The 25,890-nt window shown below is 49.5% G+C and overlaps 3 gene segments (V, D, J or C); 2 read left to right on the top strand and 1 right to left on the bottom strand.

Moving 5' to 3' along the window:
* Positions 1–18,398: 18,398 nt before the first annotated feature.
* LOC107394403 (Ig lambda-2 chain C region-like) lies at positions 18,399–19,640 on the top strand. The segment is given in 3 exon segments: positions 18,399–18,448; positions 18,563–18,583; positions 19,314–19,640. Coding segments are annotated over 3 exon segments (398 nt in total).
* Positions 19,641–20,016: 376 nt separating this feature from the next.
* Positions 20,017–20,703, bottom strand: LOC129157180 (Ig kappa chain V region K-25-like). The segment is given in 2 exon segments: positions 20,017–20,439; positions 20,541–20,703. Coding segments are annotated over 2 exon segments (375 nt in total).
* LOC129157176 (Ig kappa-b4 chain C region-like) lies at positions 20,591–22,756 on the top strand. The segment is given in 3 exon segments: positions 20,591–20,626; positions 21,192–21,306; positions 22,018–22,756. Coding segments are annotated over 3 exon segments (471 nt in total).
* The last annotated feature ends 3,134 nt before the right edge of the window (positions 22,757–25,890 follow it).

The raw sequence follows: 25,890 nt of genomic DNA, 5'->3' as shown, positions 1-25,890 counted from the left end.
ACTGTTCACAGACGGAGCCTTCTAATATTCTCTCCGTCGCCGAACGTTAACTTACCGTCCTTCTGTCCTGACCTTCACCATAGGTTCGGGGCATAACGAGCAGCTTCACACTCCAGTGCACCTGTTCTTTCTATGCTAACACACCAGTTAGCCAACATGGAAGCCGCTCCTCCCACCAGAGGAGTCGACGGCGCAGGAGCTTGCCTCTGTACCTGTGGGAACAAAATCTCAAGCAAAGACCCGCACAGGGTCTGCTCGAGCTGCCTCGGGCTGGAACACGCCCAGCTGGCATTGGAAGTCCCCGGGTCATGTGAGAGCTGCGCTTGCTTCACCCTGAAGAGCCTTCGCCGGCGGCTAGCGTGCCAAGCTAGCCTGTCGGGGAAGGACCCTTGCCTGCCGGCCCCTGGGCCACCGCCTGGGGACGCCAGTGAACATGTCCTCCCGGAGCCGGAACCGGGTGCCGAACTCAGCTGGGGCTCACAGCTCGAACTGGCCGGTCCGAGCCACCCCGCCGAGGACGTGTTGGAGTTGGACTACGGAGACAACGAGGACACCTCGGAACTCCTCATTTCAGAGGAGGACGAGGAGGACGACGTCTTTCTCCCCATCGCTCAGGCCTCCATGCCTAGCTTTCCGTCCTCTCCCAGGGATGGAGCGGCTTCTCCGGCCGCCCACCTGGACATGCAGTCAGTCTGCCGACGCGCTGCAACCAGGCTCAACATCCTTTGGCCCACCGTGGTCACTGAGGCTGTCAGATCCCGCTACGAGGGAAAGAAGCTGCCTCAGGCCACGAGGGCGGCAAAGCCCCTCCTTCCCGCCTTCCCGGAGCTACTCCAAGAAGTGAGGTCCTCCTGGGACAAACACCCGTTCAGCTCCAGGTCTCCTGTCCAAGGAGCCTCCTCGCTGGACTTCGAAGGGATGGAGAAGGCTGGCATGCTTCGCATGCCGCCGATGGAACCGCTGGTTGCAGCCCACCTGCACCCACGGCTCTCGGCGACTTCCTCCAGGCCTCCCGCTCTCCCTGCGAAGGCGGACCGCTTCCAGTCGGCGCTGAACGAGAGGGCGTACAAGGCTGCCGCCATTTTGGTCTGAGCTTTGAATATCTCCTCCATGCTCTCGGCGTACCAAGCCGAGCTCTGTGAGGACATGAATACGAAGCTGGACCCGGAGGTGTGGGAGGAAATCACCGTACTGACCGACATCTGCCTGCGAGTGCAGCACTGCACGGTCCATGCTACGGCTAAAGCTTTGGGCATGATGGTGCTTCAAGAACGTGCACGATGGCTGAACCTCACCAACCTCTCTGAGAGAGAGAAGGAGGACATTTTGGACATGCCAATCGTGCCTGAAGGCAGTTTTGGCTCTGCCCTGGCATCAATGCAGCAACGGTGTACGGCCAAAAAGAAAGAGGATGAAGCCCTTCATCTCTGCCTTCCCCGTAAACCCTCACCGGCGCTGCCGGCTCGGCCGAACCTGCCTCAGGCAGCTGCCCGAGCCCAGCCTCAGTTCCGGATCCCAAAGCGCCCGAAGCCTCAAGCTGTCCAACCAGCTCCTTCGGGCTCAGAGCCTCGACCAGTTTGGCCTCAGGGATCCGGCAACCAAGCTGCTCCGCCACCGGGACAATCCACCAGACACGGCGGTCAGCAGGTGAGGAGGAAGAAGTGGGCAGCCTGTCGGAGTTCTTCCCTCCCGACGCTGCAGCTGGCGGTTCCCCGTTCGCCAGCTCCTCCTGTTCGATGTTGCCATGGTGCTTTCTCCCCCCCTCACGGAACCCCTCCGGCAGAGTTCCCGTGCGGTCCAGGGTGGGGCCAGGACGTGCAGCCGGCGGTGCCGGCTCAAAACACACGTCACAAGCACTCACATTGTTTTTCACAAACATGTCACGCTCAAGGAGCATTAAAAGGTTCGCTGTCGCATCCAGACAAGATGTCAAGGGCGCAGCAAAAATCAATAAAAATGTCACCCATGAGCGGTTCAAGGCGGGGGCTGCGCCACGGGTCGTCCCTGTAAGCCTGGGCCGTCAAAGCACAAAGCCCCCGCGCATGCGTAGTGGCTGCCACGAGCACTGCTGCCCCACAACCTCTGGAGGGAGCTGGCGCTCCGTGTGTCACGGCTGCGTCACCGCTCTCCACTCACATGGAGGAATGGACAGCGGTTTCTGCTTCACGTTGGGTGCTGAGAACTATTTCGAGGGGTTACAGGCTCCAATTCGCTTCTGTTCCTCCTCGATTCTCCGGCGTAGTGTTCTCCCCCGCCCAGGGGTCGTCATCTCACATCCTTCAGGGAGAAATCTCCTCCCTGCTGGAGAAGGGAGTGATATGCATTGTGCCTCCCGATCGGTCTCAGAGCGGTTTCTATTCCAGGTACTTCCTGGTCCCGAAGCGGGGAGGGACCGGGATTCGCCCGATCCTAGCTCTGAGGGCCCTGAACCGATGCCTCAGAAAGTACAGATTCAAAATGCTCATGCTCTCATCCCTTTTGCGTCTGATTCACCAGAGCAACTGGTTCACCTCAATCGACCTGAGGGACGCATACTTTCATGTTCCCGTGTACCCTCCACACAGGAAATTTCTGAGGTTTGCCTTTCAGGGAGTGTGTTACGAATACACCGTGCTCCCATTCGGCCTCTCGCTGAGCCCGAGGGTGTTTGTCATGTGTACGTAGGCGGCGATCGCCCCTCTGAGAGGGAGGGGCATTCGGCTGGCCACGTATTTAGACGACTGGCTCCTGCTGGCACGGTCCAGAGAGGAGACAGCGTCAAACACGCTGGTTGTGATCCCTCACTTGTGTGGTCTGGGTTTCAGAATAAACTGGCAGAAAAGCGCTTTACTCCCCTCCCAGAAAATAACCTTTCTAGGTCTGAATCTGGACTCAGGGGCGTTCACGGCCCGTCTCTCGGCACCGCGCGTGAACGCGCTCTCGTTCTGCCTGGCGCGCTTCCGCCTACACAGTTCGGTGCGGTTTGCGTTATGCCTCAGGCTTTTGGGTCTCATGGCGTCGGCTATTTAAGTGGTACCACTCGGCGGTCTACACATGAGAGATTCTCAACGCTGGGTGGCTTCACTGGGCCTCTCTCCAGTGCGCCACAGAGCGCGCAGGGTGACGGTCTCTGCAGCGTGCGTTGCGGCGCTCCGCTGTTGGCGTCACCCCTCCCTCTTGGCACAGGGGGTGCCTTTGGGGCTGGTTCTCGTGAGGAAAGTGGTCACGACAGATGTGAGCCTGTCAGGTTGGGGGGGGGCTCCTGGAGGGTCGCTCTGTCAGGGGTGTGTGGAGCAGAGAGCACTGGGGGACACACATAAATTATCTGGAACTCCTCGCGGTCTTTCTAGCCCTGAGGCGCTTCCTGCCTTTTCTCTCCGGCCATCATGTCCTAGTGAGAACAGTCAACACCATGACTGTGGCTTATATAAACCACCAGGGGGGGCTGCGCTCCATGCGGTTACACACGCTGGCACGCAGACTGATCCTATGGTGCAGCAGGCATCTCCTCTCAATCAGAGCCACCCATGTCCCGGGTGTTCTGAATCGGGGGGCGTATCTGTTGTCCAGTGGGACACCCCTGTACGGGGATTGGAGCCTGCATCCAGCAGTGTTGGAACAGATTTGGATCCGGTTCGGCACAGCCGTAGTGGATCTTTTTGCCTCCAAGGAGAATGCTCACTGTCCTCTGCGCGACCGAGACGCTCCACTCGGCGTGGACGTGCTGGCGCACGACTGGCCACGGGGACTGCTTTACGCTTTTCCCCCAGTGGCCCTGATACCACCCACCTTGCTGAGGGTACGAACCCAGCTCCACACTCTCATTCTGGTGGCCCCATACTGGCCAGCCATGCATTGGGTGGCGGACATTTTCCAGCTCCTGGAGGGCCAACCTTGGAAACTTCCGCTTCGCAGGGACCTGGTGTCCCAAGCGGGAGGCTCGATCTTCCACCCTCATCCAGAACGGCTGGCCCTGTGGGCCTGGTCCCTGAGGGGTGCGGGCTAGTGTCAGCAGAGCTGCCCCAGGCAGTCATGCGAACCATTCAGAATGCTAGGGCCCCCTCCACTAGGTCCCTATATGACTGTAAATGGAGGGTGTTTGAAGCCTGGTGTCAGGGCAGGGAGGTCTCACCCTTCCAATGCCCAGTGAACGTCATTCTGTCTTTCCTGCAAGACTTGTTGGATGGGAAGAAGGCTTTCTCCACCATTAAAGTGTACCGAGCAGCCATTTCCGCCCGACACTTGGGTTTTGGGAAGAAATTGGCAGGTCAACACCCCCTGGTGTGTAGCTTCATGAGGGGCGCGCGCAGGCTTCTCCCTGTGTCTCGACCCCTGGTGCCCTCATGGGATCTGTCCTTGGTGCTGTCAGCCCTCTCCGGGCCTCCATTTGAACCTATGGACGGCCTGGACCTTAAGATCCTGTCTCTTAAGGTGGTGCTACTCCTGGCTTTGGTATCTGCAAAGTGAGTTAGTGACTTACAGGCTCTCTCTGTGCACCCATCCTGCACCCAGTTTGCACCCGGTTACATGAATGTGTCCCTGAAGCCCAACCCTGCCTTTGTGCCTAAGGTGGTGGGCTCCTTTTCTCCTATTATCCTCACAGCTTTCTACCCGCCACCCTTCTCCTCTGCTGAGGAGGAGCGGTGGCACAAGCTGTGTCCGATTCGCGCGCTCAATGAGTATGTGAATCGGACGGAGAACTTTCGCAGGGGGGACCAGCTTTTTGTGTCATGGGGTGGGCCTCGTAAGGGGAAACCCGTCACAAAGCAGAGGCTTTCCCACTGGATTTTGGAGGCTATTTCTATGGCTTACTCCTGTCAGGGCATTCAGGCTCCTGTTGGGCTCAGGGCCCATTCTACTAGGGGCTTGTCTGCTTCTTGGGCCCTTTTTCGGGGGCTGTCAATCCAGGAGATTTGTGCTGCAGCAAGTTGGGCTTCTCCACTTGCATTTGCACGCTTCTATAAGCTTGATGTTTCGGTCCCTGCAATGACTCACACGATTCTGAGTGTGGGGTCTTTGGCGGGCCAAGACGTATCCCTGTAGGTTGGTGATCGCTGAATAAGCTGTCTGGCAATACGGGAGTCTCCATATCCCATAGTGAGACATCGAAACGAATGTTAAGAAAGAGAACTTTAGGTTACTGTCGTAACCCCGGTTCTCTGAGTAACATGAGTGAGATGTCTCACCAGACAACCCTTCTTGCTGGGCGAAGCGAGAAGAGGTGTTTATCTTGAATAGTGTGTACGATGGGACGCTTGCTACTTATAGTAGCAGGGGGACGCGTACGTCACGGTCACTGGCCAATCAGGATTGGCGTATTGAGATAAGTGCTTCTGAGGAATCCGCGGAGTGGCGTATCCCATAGTGAGACATCTCACTCATGTTACTCAGAGAACCGGGGTTACGACAGTAACCTAAAGTTTTTGAGTTCTGTCATTAGTATTGTTTCCCTGGATGGTACAGAACTACAACTTGTGTGTTCCTATACGTATCTGGGTATCTGGCTGGACAGCACACTTTCATTTGACATTCACATTAATTCATTACTTTCTAAAGTCGTCAAGAATTGGGTTTCTATACCACATCAGATCATCCTTTACTCCTTCTGCAAAGCAAACCTTGGTCAAAACTTCCCATCTTGGTTTACAATGACATCATTTATAGAACTGCTTTCAAAAAACTTCTTCATAAACTCGATGTCATTTTAAGTTAAAAAAGTTAAAGTCCCATCAGTTGTCACACACACTGATGTGTGTGCGAAATTTGTTCTTCGCATTTGACCCATCCCCTGGGGGAGCGGTGAGCTGCAGACACAGCCGCGCTCGGGAACCATTTGGTGGTTTAACCCCCCAATCCACCCCGTAATTCTGAGTGTCAAGCAGGGAGGCATTGGGTCCCATTTTTTTCTAAGTCTTTGGTATGACCCGACCAGGAATTGAACCCTGATCTCCCCGTCTCAGGGCAGACACTGTACCACTAGGCCACTGAGCTGGTTTATCACTCAACAATGCGTTTTGTCACTGGTGCCCCTTCACTGCTCATTATTGTGATCTGTAATTACTCGTTAATTGGCTGTCATTCCTGCAGGTTGTTACATTTAATCAATTTTTATACAAAACAATCATCAGTAGAACCTCGTCATATCTTCACTCATTACTCATCACTTCCAACAATCAGTGCAATTTACATTCCAGTAACAAAGTCTCTTTCCGGAGTATTTCTCTTATCCGATGGCACCATCTAGTGGCTGACAAGCATATCACACAAAAAGTCTGTTGCTCTGTTTTTTTAAGATGGTGACTTCACATTTCTTGTTTATAAATGTGTTTCGGTAGCCGACAAACCGAGCTGAAACGCTGTTTTACGAGTATTCTCATGTCATGCTGCGCTTGCATGTATTTATATTTTAAAGACTTTCTTGTCCGTGAAAAGTCCGTCCACTCTGCATCAGCCGAGGTATTCCTTAAATTTGGAGCGTCTAAGCGGTAGTCTAATGTTATTGGTTAGTTGTGGTCGGCCCTCAGTTTCCTATTGCACTGAGCTCTGCGGGGCCAACACATTCTCACACCCAAGGCATCAAATAATGATGCATGTGACCGAGTGTCAAAATATGACGATTAGGAAGCCCCAGCGCGTCGGGAGAGGACGTGCTGTCCCAGTGCGTCGGATACCGACGCTCGTGGTGAGACGGACATTTGACCGTCTTGTGAACTTCTTAACCTTCCCTTCATCCCCATTCTAACTTTAACTAGGGTGCACATGCAAAGCTTAATTGGAAATTACTGAGTTAAGGTTAGGATGGGGTTGAGGGGAAGGTTAGATCGTTAGAGGTTCGAGGAATAATGTCCATGCCACCGCGGGCGTTGGATACTGACGCCCCCGGTGACACGTGTCCCATTGCGTCCTCTCCCGACGCGCTTGGGCTCCCTAATCATCATCTTTTGACGCCTGGTCACACGCATCATTATTTGATGCTTTGGGTGTGAGAATGTGTTGGCGGGGCAGGGGGCCTGTGTCACCGCGTGCCGGTGAATGAAGCAGAGGTGAGGCGAGGATCCAGATGCGGGGAGGAAGGCAGGCAGACAGGTAGGAACTCTTAAATCTGATTTATTGGGAGACACGCTGACTTATTGGGAGACACGCTGACAAAGAAACAATGATCCGACACAAGACACAGAACAGAAGGGGTTTAAAAGAAGAGGGCCAGGAGCTAGGGTGATTGGGAAACGAGAGGCAGGCGGGAGCAAATAACAGAGACACAAGGCTGAACCAAACGGGGAGACAGGACAGAGTGTGACAGTACCCCCCACCCCCCACCCCACCTCTCAAAGGGCGGATTCCAGATGCCCACAGAAACACAGAGCAGGGCGAAAGGAGGGGGACCCGGAGGGAGGGCCAAGAGGTACCGAGGGCCCGATAAAGAGGAGGCAGGGACCAGTAGAGTCCGGGGGCCTGCATCTGGGGCAGAGGAGGTGACAACGGGCTCTTGGGGGCCTGCGTCTGTAGCCGAGGAGGCGGCGATGACGGGCTCTTGGGGGCCTGCGTCTGTAGCCGAGGAGGCGACGATGGGATCTTGGGGGCCTGCGTCTGTGGCAGAGGAGGCGACGACGGTATCTTGGGGGCCTGCGTCTGTGGCAGAGGAGGCAGTGACGACGGGCTCTTGGGGGCCTGCGTCTGTGGCAGAGGAGGCGGTGACGACGGGCTCTTGGGGGCCTGCATCTGTGGCAGAGGAGGCGATGACGGGCTCTTGGGGTTCTGTGTCCGGGGCAGAGGAGGAGGCGACAACGAGCTCCAGGAGGCCTGCGTCTGGGACAGAGGAGGAGACGAGGATGGACGCTTGGGGGCCCGCGCCTGATGAGGGCAGGACCGGCGGTAACCGGAGGCAGAGACGCCGGAGGAGACGCCCTAGACTTCTGGACTGGAGGCGGCGGCGGCCTCTGGGCTGGAGGCGGCGGCGGCAGCCTCTGGGCTGGAGGTGGCATCGACCACTGGACCGGAGACGGCTGAGACGTTGGACTAGAGGGGACGTCAACCTCTGGACATGAGGAAGCGTCGACCTCTGGACATGAGAGAGCATCGACCTCTGGACTGGAGAGAGCGTCGACCTCTGGACTGGAGAGAGCGTCACCCTCTGGACTGGAGAGAGCGTCGACCTCTGGACTGGAGAGAGTGTCGACCTCTGGACTGGATAGAGCGTCGACCAAGTGTCGACCTCTGGACTGGAGAGAGCGTCGACCTCTGGAATGGAAAGAGTGTCGACCTCTGGACTGGAGAGAGCGTTGTCCTCTGGCCTGGAGAGAGCGTCGACCTCTGGAGTGGATGAGGCGTCGACCTCTGGAGTGGATGAGGCGTCGACCTCTGGAGTGGATGAGGCGTCGACCTCCGGAGTGGACGAGGCGTCGACCTCCGGAGTGGATGAGGCGTCGACCTCCGGAGTGGACGAGGCGTCGACCTCTGGAGTGGACGAGGCATCGACCTCTGGAGTGGACGAGGCATCGACCTCTGGAGTGGAAGAGGCGTCGACCTCTGGAGTGGATGAGGCGTCGACTTCAGAACACGAGGAGGCGTCGACTTCAGAACACGAGGAGGCGTCGACTTCAGAACACGAGGAGGTGTCGACTTCAGAACACGAGGAGGCGTCGACCACAGGACTGGAGGGGGCGTCAACCACAGGACTGGAGGAGGCGTCAACCACAAGACTGGCGGTGGCGTCGGCCACAGGACTGGAAGGGGCGTCGGCCTCCATCGACTTCTGGTCCGGGGATGTCGATTCCTTGTCCGGAGGTGTCGACTTCTGGTCCATCGACTTCTGAACCGTCGACTTCTGCACCCTTAGTTAAGATTTGAAAAATGCTATGCAAATGGTCGTTGCCAGGAGGCACGGAGTGGCATGGCCAAGGGTGGAGAAATTCCATCCTGGGAAGGAATGGTAGGAGACTGTACCAATGACATGAAATTGTACTGGCCTCAGCCAATCACAAATTTAAAATGCTGTAGCCACAGTTCAACCCACAGGGGGCAGCAGTGAGACAATTTTAGGCCTAGAATCTAGATTTAATGTGAGGTTCGAGACATGGGTGGAGACGTATTTTATCCACACTTCCTGTTAGGAAAACGCTTCTAAAAGAGGCATCGTCTGGCGGACCGAGAAAGCGGTACTGAGGCAGTGATACACTGCACCCCCCTCAACCCCAAAAAATGCACAGAAACAGAAAGATTGCATTTGTAAAGACCCATTTATACAGTTTATAAGCAAAACAAGTTATTTTGGGGTTCAGTTACTTTTTAAACATCAGAAAAAACAAAATCTACATAGACTTAAAAAATTTTATGTTTATTTTGTCACCTTTTAAACACAATTTAAAGGTACAGAAGCTGGTGAAACAGCATCAGCAGTACAACAAACTAGTCTTTGAACCCCCTTGGGTCAGTGAGTTCAGCTTTTATTCTTAAAGGAACCATTGCTTGGTTGGTAAAATGCAACAGATTTTATCCAGGTTGTTGGTTCTCAGCTTAAAAAAGAAGTCCAAATGGCCGGTCTGATACTTCGCTTAGCGTGTGGTGAACTCCAGTGAGATCTTGAGAACTGAGCTTAAGATGTTGGCAGATTTATAAACACCACAGAGACTATGCCACGCTTCAGAAAGGAAGGTTGTGATTGGATCAGTGACAGCAATGAGTCATGCGTTTACATTATGTGTAATCAGCATATCTAGTGCACTAGATTAAAGTCATATTACTTATTTAAGCATATTAATCATAACATTGTCATTTCACAGATTGGTCAACACAGTGATACCTGTGAAATGTTGTTTTGTTTTCTTTTGTGAAACATAATCAATGGGGATCCTTTAGGTACAAACAAATAAAACTGGACTTTGTTTCTTATTTGAGAAAAGAGAAAAATGAAGAGTTCCAAGTTTTCAGGCCAAAAGTGACAGAAACGTTGTGGATTATCAGTAATGAGAAATAATCTGGACAATAGGAATGAGAAAACTGATTGCATTATGTGTAAAAAAAATTCCTGGTTACGAATAAACAATTAATGTTTTTAAATAGTTGAGGAGTGTTTTAATAATCTCACTACTTATGATTTAAGGGAATGTGGTTCTTAATCCTGGTCCTTATTCATCAGAATCAGAATCAGAATCAGAAAGAATTTTATGGCCAGCGCTCCAGCGAACCAGAGCATAGGAACTTGACTCCACAGAACAGCCTGACCAAGGTTACACACACACACATATAGACAAAACAGATACAGGCAGACCACGAGAGCAGCCATAACGGCGCTCATTTCAATAGATGAAGAGGGGATTACATGAGGAGAAGTGGGGGAGGGAAAAAAAGTCCGAGCAGAGTTGCACCCGGCAGGGAGCAGCTCTACTATGCAAAAAAACACCTCAACATGTAAGCACGAACGTCACAGTTCACAATATGAGACCCGGTAGGAGGGGGGGTGGGCTGGGACCCTGGTTTCCTCAGCGGGAGTAGCCCTTGTGGCGCTCATCCAACTGACTCCACAGGTTGGTGGGAGGTCATGGGAAAGTACAGAGCACATTGAATGCCTCCATTTTGATGACCTCGCTGTAGAGACCACAATCTGGAGGCGGGGGGGGGGGGGGGGGGGGGGGTGTCACAGCATCTGTCTGCATTCCTTCCATTGTGGGCATTGTTGCACGCAACTCCAAGGCTGCTTATGGCGTCAGATTGGATAACAGGACTTTGGGTCAGGAAGAGATAATTTTCCTCTCTGCCTTAAAGTCTGTATTGATCATTCAAGTCCTCCATTGAAGCCAATTCGGGTGATTAAACATCTCCACACCCTCCGGTGACCCTCTCCGAGATGACATCCATTTTGCGCACTAACACCGGTAACGCAGCTAAGACATTGTCCAGCTTGCGATTCACCTCGAGTAACGTCCCAGTCTGTGAGGTCTCCACCCAGACAGTGCCGTCCATGGGTGCGGGTCGCCCTGCAATCGCTCCCGTCATCCCAATTTTTCGGAAAACCAGATATCCTCCCACTCCAATCAGGAGAAATCCAGTGATCATCAGGCCAAATATCCACATATCTTCGACGTCCTCAATGGACAGCTGAGAGAGACAGATGACATTCCACACCTTCCAGGAATCGAGCATATATCCCGCTGCGTGTGTCCCATGAGGGCACGTGGGAGCCCCCTCCTCCTTTCTCATCGTAGAAAAAAAACGTATCAATCGCGTTGAATGACCAATTAATTAAATCCATTTCTGAAAGTAGTGATTTCCAGAGGAAATGCAGAGAAGTGCTCTGTAGGCAGACAGGACAAAAAGAGCCTTGGGAAAAAAAAGATAAGGGAGCAAAGCAGAAGTGACTGTGCTCTATGAGTGCCAGGAAGGAATTAGGAGGAATTCATGACTTGTCCTTTGGTTATTTTCTTCTTGCACATAAATGCAAGAAGTCTCTTATCAAAAATTTGGGTTGAGCGTTCAAATCCCAACTTTTTGTTAGTGCCTGAAACCTGGTTATAAGTCAATGACCTGCCCTGAGGGGCATCTACCTGCTTAAGACCTGTTTAGACAGGGCATGTCTTCTGACAGACATGAGAAACCAAACTAGATAAATAGCTGATGCATCATTTAGAGGTTTTTTCAGAAGAGATCCAACATTACTGTAACAGAGTAGAACCATCACTGTTTAATTATTACCTGGGATGTTTTATTAAATCTTTAATTTTGTTTTAGTGTAATCATGTGCCCAACTGCAGTAGGAACGATATACTAGAAATCTAGACAAACAGTAGCAGAAGCAAAAAGATTTAGCTCTGCAGGTCGGTCTAGCCATGCTCCATAAGAACCTCAGCAGACCCTAACAGCTTTGTGTCTTGCCAACCACATCGCTTTGGCATTAACTTTGGACTTTTCAGATTTAGTCTGGTACTTAAGTTCTTTATTTAGAAAAAGGATGTTTTTGTGTCTTCTTCGACAGCGTATGGTGGACCGTCCCGTTGACTGACATCAGTAGCAGTGAGTATGTCATATTGTTTGTTGTCCAGTAGGGATGAGCCGGATAGTCGTTTCAGACAGGTATCCGGTACGGATAAACAGTGTTGGGAACCTTACTTTAAAAAGTTAATTAGTTATAGTTACTGAATACATTGTCAAAAAAGTAACTCAGTTACTAACTGAGTTACAAGATCATTAAGGCATGCAAGAATTACTACAATAGTGAAATATAAATGACTAATGACTGGAACATAATAAAATGTATGTTTAAATGTTTTTTATAAACCTGAATAATTTAAATAAATAAGCACTTAACAGGAGGAACTACTAACAGGAACAGTACACTAATCTAGACTATTAAAAGGTCACTGTGTGATATTTAACAAGACTCCAATCAGCTAAAATTTAAAATTGCAAATAGAAACACCTGTAAAGGTTCCCGAGCCTTTAAATGGTCTCTCAGTCTAGTTAAATAACAGAAATGAATGTAATTTTGCATAGCATTTTAATTTTTCCAGCTTCACATAATTGTGTGTTTTTAGCAGCATTTCTGTTGCTGCTAATCTAGTAACGGTTAAATAAATAAATAAAATCCTTTAAAATGACACTAGAAGAGGCACAAGCCTGATGGAGGACTTAAATGTACTAACTTGGGTCAGACCCAACCACAGAAGAGCTGAAGCTGGGTGGTAAACACACACAGGTAGTTCTAATAACACCTGAGCTCCATGACGTTTGAGACTGATGCATCAGTGTTACAGCGGGACTAAAGACATGATCAGAAACAGGTTACACAGTGGTTCCCAACCTTTTTCCCAAGGGACCCGTTTTTTACCAGTAAAATTTTTGATGACCCCCTCCCATTCTCTCTTCTAGTACAAACAGTATTAAGAAATGATAAAATTGTTCAAACACATTTTAATGAACATTCAACACCTGAGATGGTTCCGTTTGACAGCTACAGAGTTTGGCATTTAATGTGAGCTTTGGGCTTGTAACTCTTGGGCCAGTGATTGGATATCAGGCATGATGTTGGTGACAGCCAAACGAAAGTCACTGTGCACATCAAGCCTGTTGCGTGCTTTTGACTTGATGGTGACAAGAGCACTGAAAGCTGTCTCTGAGAGGTATGCTGCTGCGAACGGCAGGATGAATCTGGTCGTTGCGTGAAGCACGAGTCTCGGAGCAACTCCATGTCCTTTCACAAGCTAAAGCTGCATGTATCCATACTCCTCATAGAATGTCTTCAAGAGAGAATTTGACTTGATATCCATGAGCTCATCCTCAGCCTGAAGATATTCCACATCCTCTTCTTTTGCAAGAAACGGGTCCATCACCCATGTGTCTTTTGTGACATGTTCATTCATGTCTGAAAATCGGGATTTCATCTCTTCTTGCAGCTGCTCCATGTGCTGGGGGAACTGGTGGATCAAAGCATCAGATAACCCCCCCCCCCCCCCCCCCTGCTTGTTTACTTAAAGAGGGAAAGGGCTGTAGATCCCTCTTCATCAGTTTGTTCTTTCTGTACTCCACTTTACGCACAAATGCATCCACTGCTTCTTTGCACACCATTATAGTGGTCTGTGCACCCTGCATGTGTTTGTTTCATTATAGAGACTGAATATGTCTGCCAGGTATGATGCATTAATTAAAAATTCATCTGTCATTTCTTCCACTAGTTTCTGGTTGTGAAGGGTCAAAAAATCTCTATCTCTAACGGCTCCTCCTTGAACCGTCACCTTATCGTGGTGGAGGAGTTTGAGTGCCCTAATGATCCTAGGAGCTATGTTGTCTGGGGCACTTAGTGCCCCTGGTAGGGTCTCCCATGACAAATTGGTCTTAGGTGAAGGGTGAGACAAAGAACGGTTCGAAGGATCTTTCATGGCGGTTAAAACGAACAGTCGGAGTACCCGGCCCGGAGGGTTACCGGGGTCCCACCCTGGAGCCAGGCCTGGGGTTGGGGCCCGTGAGCGAGCGCCTGGTGGCCGGGCTTTCGCCCATGGGGCCCGGCCGGGCCCAGCCCGAACCGGATACATGGGCTCGTCCAACTGTGGACCCACCACCCACAGGAGGAACATGAAGGGTCCGGTGCAATGTGAATCGGGTGGCAGACCAAGGCGGGAGCCTTGGCGGTCTAATCCCCGGACAAGAAAACTAGTTTTTGGGACGTGGAACGTCACCTCGCTGGCGGGGAAGGAGCCGGAGCTTGTGGCAGAGGTTGAGCGGTACCGGCTAGATATAGTCGGACTCACCTCGACACATTGCATTGGCTCTGGAACCCGAGACCTGGAGAGGGGTTGGACACTCTACTTTGCTGGAGTTGCTCCGGGTGAGAGGCGGAGGGCTGGGGTTGGCTTTTTGTTAGCCCCAAGACACTCTGCCTGTGTGTTGGGGTTTACCCCGGGGGACAAGAGGGTAGCTTCCTTGCGCCTTCGGGTCGGGGAAGGGGTCCTGACTGTTGTTTGTGCTTATGGGCCAAATATCAGTTCAGAGTACCCACCCTTTTTGGAGTCCCTGGGACGAGTGCTAGATAGTGCTCCATCAGGGGACTCCATTGTCCTGCTGGGGGACTTCAATGCTCACGTGGGCAATGACAGCTTGACCTGGAGGGGTGTGATTGGGAGGAACGGCCCACCTAATCTGAACTCGAGCGGTGTTTTGTTATTGGACTTCTGTGCAAGCCGCAGTTTGGCCATAACGAACACCATGTTCGAACATAAGGATGCCCACCGGTACACTTGGTACCAGGGCAGCCTAGGTCACAGGTCGATGATAGATTTTGTAGTCGTATCATCTGACCTGCGGCCGTATGTTTTGGACACCCGAGTGAAGAGAGGGGCGGAGCTGTCAACTGATCACCACCTGGTGGTGAGTTGGATCAGATGGCAAGGGAACATGCCGCGTAGACCTGGCAGACCCAAACGCATAGTGAGGGTCTGCTGGGAACGCCTGGCAGAAGAACCTGTCAAGGCGGTCTTCAACTCCCACCTCCGGCAGAGCTTTGACCACGTCCCGAGAGCAGTGGGGGACATTGAGTCCGAGTGGGCCTTGTTCCACTCTGCGATTGTCGAGGCGGCTGTTGCTAGCTGTGGTCGTAAGGTGGCCGGTGCCAGTCGTGGTGGCAACCCCCGTATCCGCTGGTGGACACCAGAGGTTCGGGGAGCCGTCAAGCTGAAGAAGGAGGCCTACAGGGCGTGGCTGGTCAGTGGGTCTCCGGAGGCAGCAGACAGGTACCGGAAAGCCAAGCGGGGTGCAGCAGTGGCAGTTGCCGAGGCAAAATCTCGGGCGTGGGAGGAGTTTGGTGAGGCCATGGAGAAAGACTATCGATCGGCTCCAAAGAGGTTCTGGCAAACTGTCCGGTGCCTCAGGAGAGGAAGGCAGCAACTCGCTCACAGGGATGGGGAGCTGCTGACGTCAACTGAGGCTATAGTCGGACGGTGGAAGGAATACTTTGAGGAGCTCCTCAATCCCACCAATGCGCATTCCGAGGAGGAACCAGAGCTGGGAGGCCTGGGGATGGACTGTCCGATCTCGGGGGCAGAAGTTGCTGAGGTAGTCAAACAACTACACAGCGGCGGAGCCCCGGGGGCGGATGAGGTTCGTCCTGGGTATCTCAAGGCTATGGATGTTGTAGGGCTGTCATGGTTGACACGTCTCTACAACATTGCGTGGTCATCGGGGGCAGTTCCTAGGGAGTGGCAGACCGGGGTGGTGGTCCCCATCTTTAAGAAGGGTGACCTGAGGCTGTGTTCCAACTATAGGGGGATCACACTCCTCAGCCTCCCTGGAAAGGTCTACTCCAAGGTACTGGAGAGGAGGGTCCGATCGATAGTTGAATCTCAGATAGAGGAGGAGCAATGTGGTTTTCGTCCTGGCCGTGGAACTGTGGACCAGCTCTATACCCTTGCAAGGGTGATGGAGGGGGCATGGGAGTTTGCCCGACCAATCCACATGTGCTTTGTGGATTTGGAGAAGGCTTATGACCGTGTCCCCAGGGGCACCCTGTGGGGGACGCTCCAGGAGTATGGGGTGGGTGGCTTTCTGTTAAGGGCCATTCAGTCCCTTTACCAGAGGAGCGTGAGTTTGGTCCGCATAGCGGGTAGTAAGTCGGACCTGTTCCCAGTGAGGGTTGGACTCCGCCAGGGCTGCCCTTTGTCACCGGTTCTGTTCATCACTTTTATGGACAGAATTTCTAGACGCAGCCGTGGTGTGGAGTGTGTCGAGTTTGGTGGCAGGAGAATCTCGTCTCTGCTTTTTGCGGATGATGTGGTCCTCCTAGCTTCATCCAGCTCTGACCTTCAGCTCTTGCTGGGTAGGTTCGCGGCCGAATGTGAAGCGGCTGGGATGAGGATCAGCACCTCCAAATCTGAGACCATGGTTCTCGACCGGAAAAGGGTGGCTTGCCACCTCCGGGTCGGGGGAGAGGTCCTACCTCAAGTGGAGGAGTTTAAGTATCTCGGGGTCTTGTTCACGAGTGAGGGTAGGAGGGATCGGGAGATCGACAGGCGGATTGGTTCGGCGTCTGCAGTGATGCGGACGCTGAGCCGATCTGTCGTGGGGAAGAGGGAGCTGAGCCAGAAAGCCAGGCTCTCGATTTACCGGTCGATCTACGTCCCAATCCTCACCTATGGTCATGAGCTTTGGGTAATAACCGAAAGAACGAGATCGCGGATACAAGCAGCCGAAATGAGTTTCCTCCGTAGGGTGGCCGGGCTCAGCCTTAGAGATAGGGTGAGGAGCTCGGACATTCGGGAGGGACTCGGAGTAGAACCGCTGCTCCTCCAGATCGAAAGGAGCCAGTTGAGGTGGTTTGGGCATCTGGTCAGGATGCCTCCTGGACGCCTCCCCGGGGAGGTGTTTCGGGCATGTCCTGCCGGCAGAAGGCCCCCGGGTCGACCCAGGACACGTTGGAGAGGTTACATCTCCAATCTGGTCCGGGAACGCCTTGGGGTCCTGCCGGAGGAGCTGGTGGACAAGGCCGGGGAGAGGACGGCCTGGAGCTCCCTAGTTGGGATGCTGCCCCCGCGACCCGGACCCGGATAAGCGGAGGAAGACGAGACGAGACGAGGCTTTTGAAGTTCCATGAAACGTTCCAGCACTTTGCCCCGTGACAACCAGCGCACCTCAGTATGGAGGAGGAGCGTCTGGTGTGTCTCGTCCTCACACATCTGTGCAAAGATTTGTTTATTTACTGGACAAGCTTTAATAAAGTTAACAATTTTCACAACAGTCTTTAACATTTCATTTAGTTTCTCACAGAGATGTTTGCTGGCCAGGGCTTGTCTGTGTATCATGCAGTGAAACACCAGGCAGTGGGGTGCTTTCTCTCTCAAGCGGCTGTTGAAGCCTGTATTCTTTCCCATCATAGAAGCAGCTCCATCTGTGCAGCATGCCACTAAATTATTATAGGAAAGATGGTGTCTTGTGAAATATGTGTCAACAACACAAAAACTATCTTCTCCTCTGGTGGTGGTTGTTAGATTGACAGACATCAGAATGTCTTGTTTCAGTTCATTTTTGTCTATGTACTGCACACATACGATCAGTACCGCATCCTCTCCTACAGTGGTGATTTCATCAAGCTGGATGGAAAACGGACTAGCTTTGAGACTTTTTATTAGAGTGTTCTCAACATTTCCAGCAATTCTGTCAATTCTGTCTTTTACCGTGTTGTTAGACAGTGGCACTGTCTTGAATTTACTGGCAACCTGAGATCCACACATTACTTCTGCCATTTTAATGCATGCCGGTTTAATAAGTGTCTCTGCTATATTATGAGGCTTTTTAGCTTGTGCAACAAGGAGAGAGCACTCAAACGATGCAATAGTTCCTTGCTTTTGGTCACTTCCAGCTCTGGCTAAACTTTCCTTGATGTTCTGGGGTCTGTTTGCCATCAGTTTCTTTTTTGCGAGGGAAAAAATCCCTGGGTTTACCCACCGTATCTGGGTGTCTGGTTGTCTGATGTTGCTTCAGTTTGCAGAGTTTCATACTTTCATTAGCTAGTTTCTCACCACAAATTACACACTCAATTTTGACTTTGTCCATTGACTCAATAAAACCAAACTCCAGATAGCTGTCCTGATAAGTCCTTTTTTTCTTTCTGAGACAATCCATATTCTCTTCTCTTTCACGCTTGGCCATTTTCCCAACCTCTTTGGATAGCTTCCAAGCTAGCTCTGTTGTGCGACCGTTTTGTTACGCTAGTAGCATCATTGTCAATAAAGTGATTTCAGTTTTTTTATTAACTCAAGAGGGCGTGTGATCACACGTAATTGCGCATAGCATTCTGGGATGTGCGCAGACAAGTTGGAAGCTTGACGAGTGTAAACAAACCGTGAAACAAACGGTACTGTCGCAGAGAAGAAGCGGATTTGGGTGAAAGAAAGTGTTAAACAACATTATAAAATCCCAAAAAGGATGCGGATTATACAGGGATGCATTATGTAAAGACGTCGGGGTCCAGTATGAGGACAAAATCAGCGTTGTAAATGGTTTTGATCCACATGAAAGACCAAGACCGGAGCACTGATGACATATTGTTGCCACAGCTGTTCTGCATAACGGACATTTTCAGCTTTCTTGTTTGTGGTGTGAGCAGATGTAAACGTCCAGATGAGAGGTAAAACTTTTATTTGCTGGTATTCATAGAAAAACAATCAAAATCGTCATCTCAGCAGGAGAAGTTGTGTTGTGTGTCAGCGCACCGCATTAGTTCACCGGTACATGCGTGTAGCCTGTGTGTGTGGGGGGGTGTTTGTGTGTGTGTGTGTGTGTCTGTGTGTGTGTGTTTGTGTGTTTGTGTGTGTGTCGCGATTAAAAGGAAAGAAATGATGTATAAAAACGTACACCATCTGTAACTTACCAGAGTGAAAATCATCAAGAAGGTGATGTTTGGTGGTTTTACAGCTGCAATCCAAGTGAGCCGACGAGACAGGAAAACGGTGAAAAGTTAGTTTGTTTTCCTCCTTTATTCTCATGGCGATCACGTGTCAGCCCACAACACAGCACCGACTTACTATAGTTGTGAAATATAACCAATCAGATGAATAATAGATTAATTTAAGCCGCAAGAACGAGTGCGCTGTTTACAGTAGTAACAAGTAACAAGGGCGGCTGCATTGGTGATGACGTCACGATCACAGGCCCTATAAATATTACAAAACTGTAAAGATTTAGTATGTTACACAAACATTAATTAAATGCTTAGAAATTTTATTTAAGCTCCAATTTATTTAGTAAACATTAAATGAAAAAATAAAATAAATGAAGTTTTAACCCCTTAAAGTGGAGAGGTCCTGGCGACCCACTGAGAGGCTTTGGCGCCCCCTTGTGGGGGTCGGGACCCCCAGGTTAGGAACCACTGGTGATACCCGTCCCATCCTGACGGTGCTGCCTCCCTCCAGTGAGGAGCTGCAGCAGGGGAAGGCCACGCTCATGTGTCTGGCCAACAAGGGCTTCCCCTCAGACTGGAGTCTGTCCTGGAAGGTGGACGGCAGCAGCAGCAGCTGGGAGGAGGACAGGAGCCCCATGGTGATGAAGGACGGCCTCTACAGCTGGAGCAGCACCCTGAGGCTCACTGCAGACCAGTGGAGGAAGGTGGGCTCTGTGACCTGTGAGGCCACCCAGGGCTCCCAGTCTCAGAGTCACTCAGGAGAGACCAGTGTTCCCAGTACTGATGGGACTCACTATGACTATGATGCTTGTTTACATGTTTTACATCTGCTTAAAGAAATCATGTTTTATATGCAATAAACTCAGTCTCCTTTGTTTTCTTTTCACATATTTAGTTTAAAGCAGATACATTTATTAATGACATTTAGAAGGCTGAAAGAAAATATAAAAATCTTCTGTACCAAGGACTAATGTTTGTTTGTTTGGATCAAACCCAGGAATTGAACAGGTCCATTTTCATGTATCATCTCTGAAAAGAATAACTTTAAAAAATCATCAACTCTTTAAACTCTAAATGAGTTATAAAGGTTTATTAAATTCAGCACATGTAATTATTTTATTTTAAGATAAAATATCATATTTAGTGTTTTGAAGGATGAAAGTGTTGCTACACGTGTTTATGTCATCAGTGAACTGCTGAAGCTTCCAGCTGTTAGTTTCTGTTCGGCCTGACTGAGGGAGGTTTTTGTACGACGGGTTTTCACTGTGTGAACAGATGCTGGCTGTTTATATAATGTCGACTCTGACAGTAATAAACTGCAGCATCTTCAGCCTGAACTCCACTGATGGTCAGAGTGAAGTCAGATCCAAATCCACTGCCTGAAAAACGATCTGAGATTCCTGATTGTCGGCTGGTAGCACCATAAATGAGAAGTTTAGGAGGTTGTCCATCTTTCTGTTGGTACCAGTATAAATAGTCGTTGTTATAAACATCCTGACTGGTCCTACATGAGATGGAGACGGAGCGTCCCACAGCAGAGCTCACTGCTGCAGACTGAGTCACTGTGACCTGACCTCTGGACTCTGAGGAGACAAAAGCAGAAAGCAGCTTGATGCTTTTGTGGGCTTCATTCCAGAGGGACAGATGTTCATAGAGGAGAGGAGTTGGATTCTCTGGACTTTACCTGTGAAGCAGCAGCAGAGGAGAGTCCAGATGAGGACGCAGATCAAAGTCATGGTTTTGATCAGGAGGATTTCCAAGTCTTCTGTTGTGATGAAGGACAGCTGTCAGTCATCCAGTCTTCAACTCTCAGGACTATAAACTCTCCCAGAGCACTGGAGCATGGTGCTGCTGATGCAAAGTCATGCTCTATGGAAATCTGCTGACTCATTCCAACAGGACCATGGCTCAGGCTGATGATGGTTTTAAATCACCTACATTTTAATCACGATTTTGAATCATAATTTAAGTCTGAGATCTTCATAAAAGTATCTTTAACATTATTACTTTTAATGTATAAAAAGCTCAAAATGAAACCAATAACTTCCATTAAAACCAGTAACAACACTTTTGAGACTCTGTACATTTTTACAAATGTTTCATCTTTTCTACAATATTTTCTAGTCAGCTTGTTATTTATTCATCAGAACTGAAACAAAAATTCTCTCTACTCAATATTTACTTTTACATGATTTCACGTTTGAACACCTTTACAACCTTTCATCATGTTTAATCATTCAGGATAAATAGTATTACTGTGTTGTTGGGAATTCAAAACTAGCACAGTTAATTAAATTTAAGCTGACAAAAGTCTCATTTAGTATAAACTGGTGAGTTTGTTTGTGTCAGACTCACAGAGCCGTGTCTCTCAGAGGTTTTTGTACGACGACTCGACCAGTTTGTATCACTGTGGTACACGTTTGGTGGAGGAACCAGACTGGAGTTTGGAAGTAAGTTAAAACCTTCAAATTTAACATTTAAGTTGTTGTTATTGTCATTATTTAAAGAGATTTGTTGTCTTTTGAAGTAATTTTGTTATTTTTTAAAGGTTTTACAATTAATATGAATAACTAAACTGCAAAGTTTGCTTTGAAATTAAAATTTACAACATTAAAAAATGTATTAGGATTTTAAAATGAGGCCAAAAAAGAGAAAACATTTATTTATAATGATTTATTTTCTAATCATGATGATTAAAAACAGAAAGTCGTGTCTCTACAGTCAAACGGCTCTAAACAGCAGCTGAGTTAGTTTGTATAACTGTGGGTCACGTCTGGAGGAACCAGACTGGAGGTTAGAAGTTAGTTTAATATTTTTGGGTCTATTATAAAAACACATATATTTAAATACATTCCTCATTTCAGAATGCCCTCTGTACAGAGACCTTTTTTAAATGTTTAATCTTATTTCCTTTGTGATTTATTTTTTACTGTAACTCTGAAATGATTCAGATGTAAAAAGTTAAACTGCTGGATGATTTTCTCTGAGCTGATCTGCATCAGAGGTTTCTGTTAGGAAGTGAAACAAAGTGAGTGACTGTTGGAGCAGAAACACATCTGGTAGAAACTTCTTCACATACAGCATCACTTCTAGGAAGAGTTTCTGCTGTTTGACTGAAAGCTGTTTAGTTCCTGTCCTCTAACCTGATTGGTGTCTCCTAGGTGATACCCGTCCCATCCTGACGGTGCTGCCTCCCTCCAGTGAGGAGCTGCAGCAGGGGAAGGCCACGCTCATGTGTCTGGCCAACAAGGGCTTCCCCTCAGACTGGAGTCTGTCCTGGAAGGTGGACGGCAGCAGCAGCAGCTGGGAGGAGGACAGGAGCCCCGTGGTGATGAAGGACGGCCTCTACAGCTGGAGCAGCACCCTGAGGCTCACTGCAGACCAGTGGAGGAAGGTGGGCTCTGTGACCTGTGAGGCCACCCAGGGCTCCCAGTCTCCAGTCTCAGAGTCACTCAGGAGAGACCAGTGTTCCCAGTACTGATGGGACTCACTGTGATGCTGGTTTTACTTTGCTAATTCTTTCAGTTTGATTCATGTGGTTTTTCACCTGCTTAAATAAAGCTTGTTTTATAAGCATTAAAATCAAAATAAAATCAGTCTCATTTGTTTGCTTTTCACTTAGTTTATAACAGAAACATCTATTAAAGACATCTAGAAGGTTGTAAAATGTAAAAGTCTTCTGTACCTGTCATGTTGCGGGTGGAGTGGAGATGAAGGACCATGTGTGGTGGAGAGTTCAGGAGGCAGGAGAGCAGTCACGGATGACAAATAAAAATGGTTTTAATGGTGGAATGGGAACGACAGGAACAAAACAACGATGACTACAAACAACAATGATCTGACAAAGACTGGCACAAGGAGGGAGGTATAAATACACAGGGAAATCAGGAACACATGGGCAGGTTAACGAGGGGCAGGTTAACGAGGGGCAGGTGAGAACAATAAGGGCTAATCAGGGCAGGAGAGAGACACAGTCAGGAAGGCAGGGGCAGAACGTGACAGTACACTTCCCCCCACCCCCCTTAAGGGGCGGATACCAGACGCCCACAAGGCCACACAACACAGGAGACTTGGAACACTTGACTCGGGAGGACTGGACAGGAACACTTGACTGGACTGGACAGGAACACTTGACTGGACTGGACAGGAACACTTGACTGGACTGGACAGGAACACTTGACTGGACTGGACAGGAACACTTGACTGGACTGGACAGGAGCACTTGACTGGACTGGACAGGAACACTTGACTGGACAGGAACACTTGACTGGACTGGACAGGAACACTTGACTGGACTGGACAGGAACACTTGACTGGACAGGAACACTTGACTGGACTGGACAGGAACACTTGACTGGACTGGACAGGAACACTTGACTGGACTGGACAGGAGCACTTGACTGGACAGGAACACTTGACTGGACAGGAACACTTGACTGGACTGGACAGGAACACTTGACTGGACTGGACAGGAACACTTGACTGGACAGGAACACTTGACTGGACTGGACAGGAACACTTGACTGGACAGGAACACTTGACTGGACTGGACAGGAACACTTGACTGGACTGGACAGGAACACTTGACTGGACAGGAACACTTGACTGGACTGGACAGGAACACTTGACTGGACTGGACAGGAACACTTGACTGGACTGGACAGGAGCACTTGACTGGACAGGAACACTTGACTGGACAGGAACACTTGACTGGACTGGACAGGAACACTTGACTGGACTGGACAGGAACACTTGACTGGACAGGAACACTTGACTGGACTGGACAGGAACACTTGACTGGACTGGACAGGAACACTTGACTGGACAGGAACACTTGACTGGACAGGAACACTTGACTCGGGAGGACTGGACAGGAACACTTGACTGGACTGGACAGGAACACTTGACTGGACTGGACAGGAACACTTGACTGGACTGGACAGGAACACTTGACTGGACTGGACAGGAACACTTGACTGGACTGGACAGGAACACTTGACTGGACTGGACAGGAGCACTTGACTGGACAGGAACACTTGACTGGACTGGACAGGAACACTTGACTGGACTGGACAGGAACACTTGACTGGACAGGAACACTTGACTGGACTGGACAGGAACACTTGACTGGACAGGAACACTTGAACTGCGTGGGACCCAGCAGAGAACTGCAGCAGCAGGCGTGGGACCCAGCAGAGACTGCAGCATGAAGGACCTGCAGGCATAGACCCTGCAGGCGTGGACCAGGAAGTGGGACGAAACAGCAGAAGTGACGCGAGGAAACCCAGCTCGGCGGCAGGTACTCGACATACGGTCTGAGCAGGTGCACATCCCGATTCGCTGGGTCACAGGCAGAGGCTCGGGTGAAGGGAAGCAGAACATGGAGCAGGAAGACCAGCCCTACCACCCCGGAGAATGTTGGCGTGCGTAGGGGGTTTTACCTCCATCAAAACTCCAGGAAAAGCAGCTTCCGTGAAAATACAGGACGGGGCAGAACAGCAGGAGAGGAGAATGGGTTTGACCACCCCGGGAACAAATAGGATGCGCCGAAACCCCCTCAATGGGTCCGACCACCCCGGAAACAGGTAGGATGCGCCGAAAAAAAAACCTCAAGTCAGAATCTCCCTCAGCTGAAAGGGATAAAAGAAAAAAGAATCCTCCAGAAACAGATGTTAAGCTCACCACAGGTCCAGGTTGGTCAGATCATTCTGTCATGTTGCGGGTGGAGTGGAGATGAAGGACCATGTGTGGTGGAGAGTTCAGGAGGCAGGAGAGCAGGCACGGATGACAAATAAAAATAGTTTTAATGGTGGAATGGGAATGACAGGAACAAAACAACGATGACTACAAACAACAATGATCTGACAAAGACTGGCACAAGGAGGGAGGTATAAATACACAGGGAAATCAGGAACACGTGGGCAGGTTAATGAGGGGCAGGTGAGAACAATAAGGGCTAATCAGGGCAGGAGAGACACAGTCAGGAAGGCAGGGGCAGAACGTGACAGTACCAAGTGCTGATAAAAATGCTGATCTGTTCCTACACATCAAACTTTTTTCATTACTTTTCTTTTTTGTTGGAAACAACATAAACTCCAGAAATATTCATTCTACAGGTTTACCTTTCTACAACTTGAAATATGCACGAAGGTCAATTTTGTTTTCTTCCTATGTCCTAATTATTACTGGAGCTGATATTTTTTTTATTAAAGAGGGACTGCACACCATCAGAAAATGTAACTCCACCCTTAGTTAAGATTTGAAAAATGCTATGCAAATGGTCGTTGCCAGAAGGCACGGAGTGGCATGGCCAAGTGTGGGGAAATTCCATCCTGGGAGGGAGTGGGAGGAGACTGTACCAATGACATGAAATTGTACCGGCCTCAGCCAATAACAAATTTAAAATGCTGTAGCCACAGTTCAACCCACAGGGGGCAGCAGTGAGACATTATTAGACCTAGAATCTAGATTTAATGTTGGGGTCGAGGCATGGGTGGAGATGTATTTCATCCACACTTCCTGTTAGGAAAACACTTCTAAAAGAGGCGTTGTCTGGCGGACCGAGAAAGCGGTACTGAGGAAGTGATACACGGCACGCCCCTCAACCCCAAAAAAAGCACAGAAACAGAAAGATTGCATTTATAAAGAGCCATTTATACAGTTTATAAGCAAAACAAGTTATTTTGGGGTTTAGTTACTCTTTAAACATCAGAAAAAAACAAAATCTACATAAACTTAAACATTTTTATGTTTATTTTGTCACTTTTTTAACACAATTTTAAAAATTGGATTGAAAGTTTCAAAAGAACCAGATCGATAAATCTATCAGTTTAAACTTGTAATGTTTGCTTTAGTGTTTGATTTAATTCTGATTTTATTTGCAGAAACTTGTGTAAGAGAAGAAAGCCCTTCTGCAACATTTTATGAGCTTTATTAATAACATGAGAAAATCGAGTTTTATCAATATTGTCATGTATTAGAATAAAATAAATGTTCGATTGATTTGATGATTAAACACAAATAAAAGCCACATA

This window comes from Nothobranchius furzeri, chromosome 19 (genome assembly GCF_043380555.1).
Source record: "Nothobranchius furzeri strain GRZ-AD chromosome 19, NfurGRZ-RIMD1, whole genome shotgun sequence".
NCBI classification, from domain to species: Eukaryota; Metazoa; Chordata; class Actinopteri; order Cyprinodontiformes; family Nothobranchiidae; genus Nothobranchius; species Nothobranchius furzeri.
This window is presented reverse-complemented; position numbering and strand designations above follow the sequence as displayed.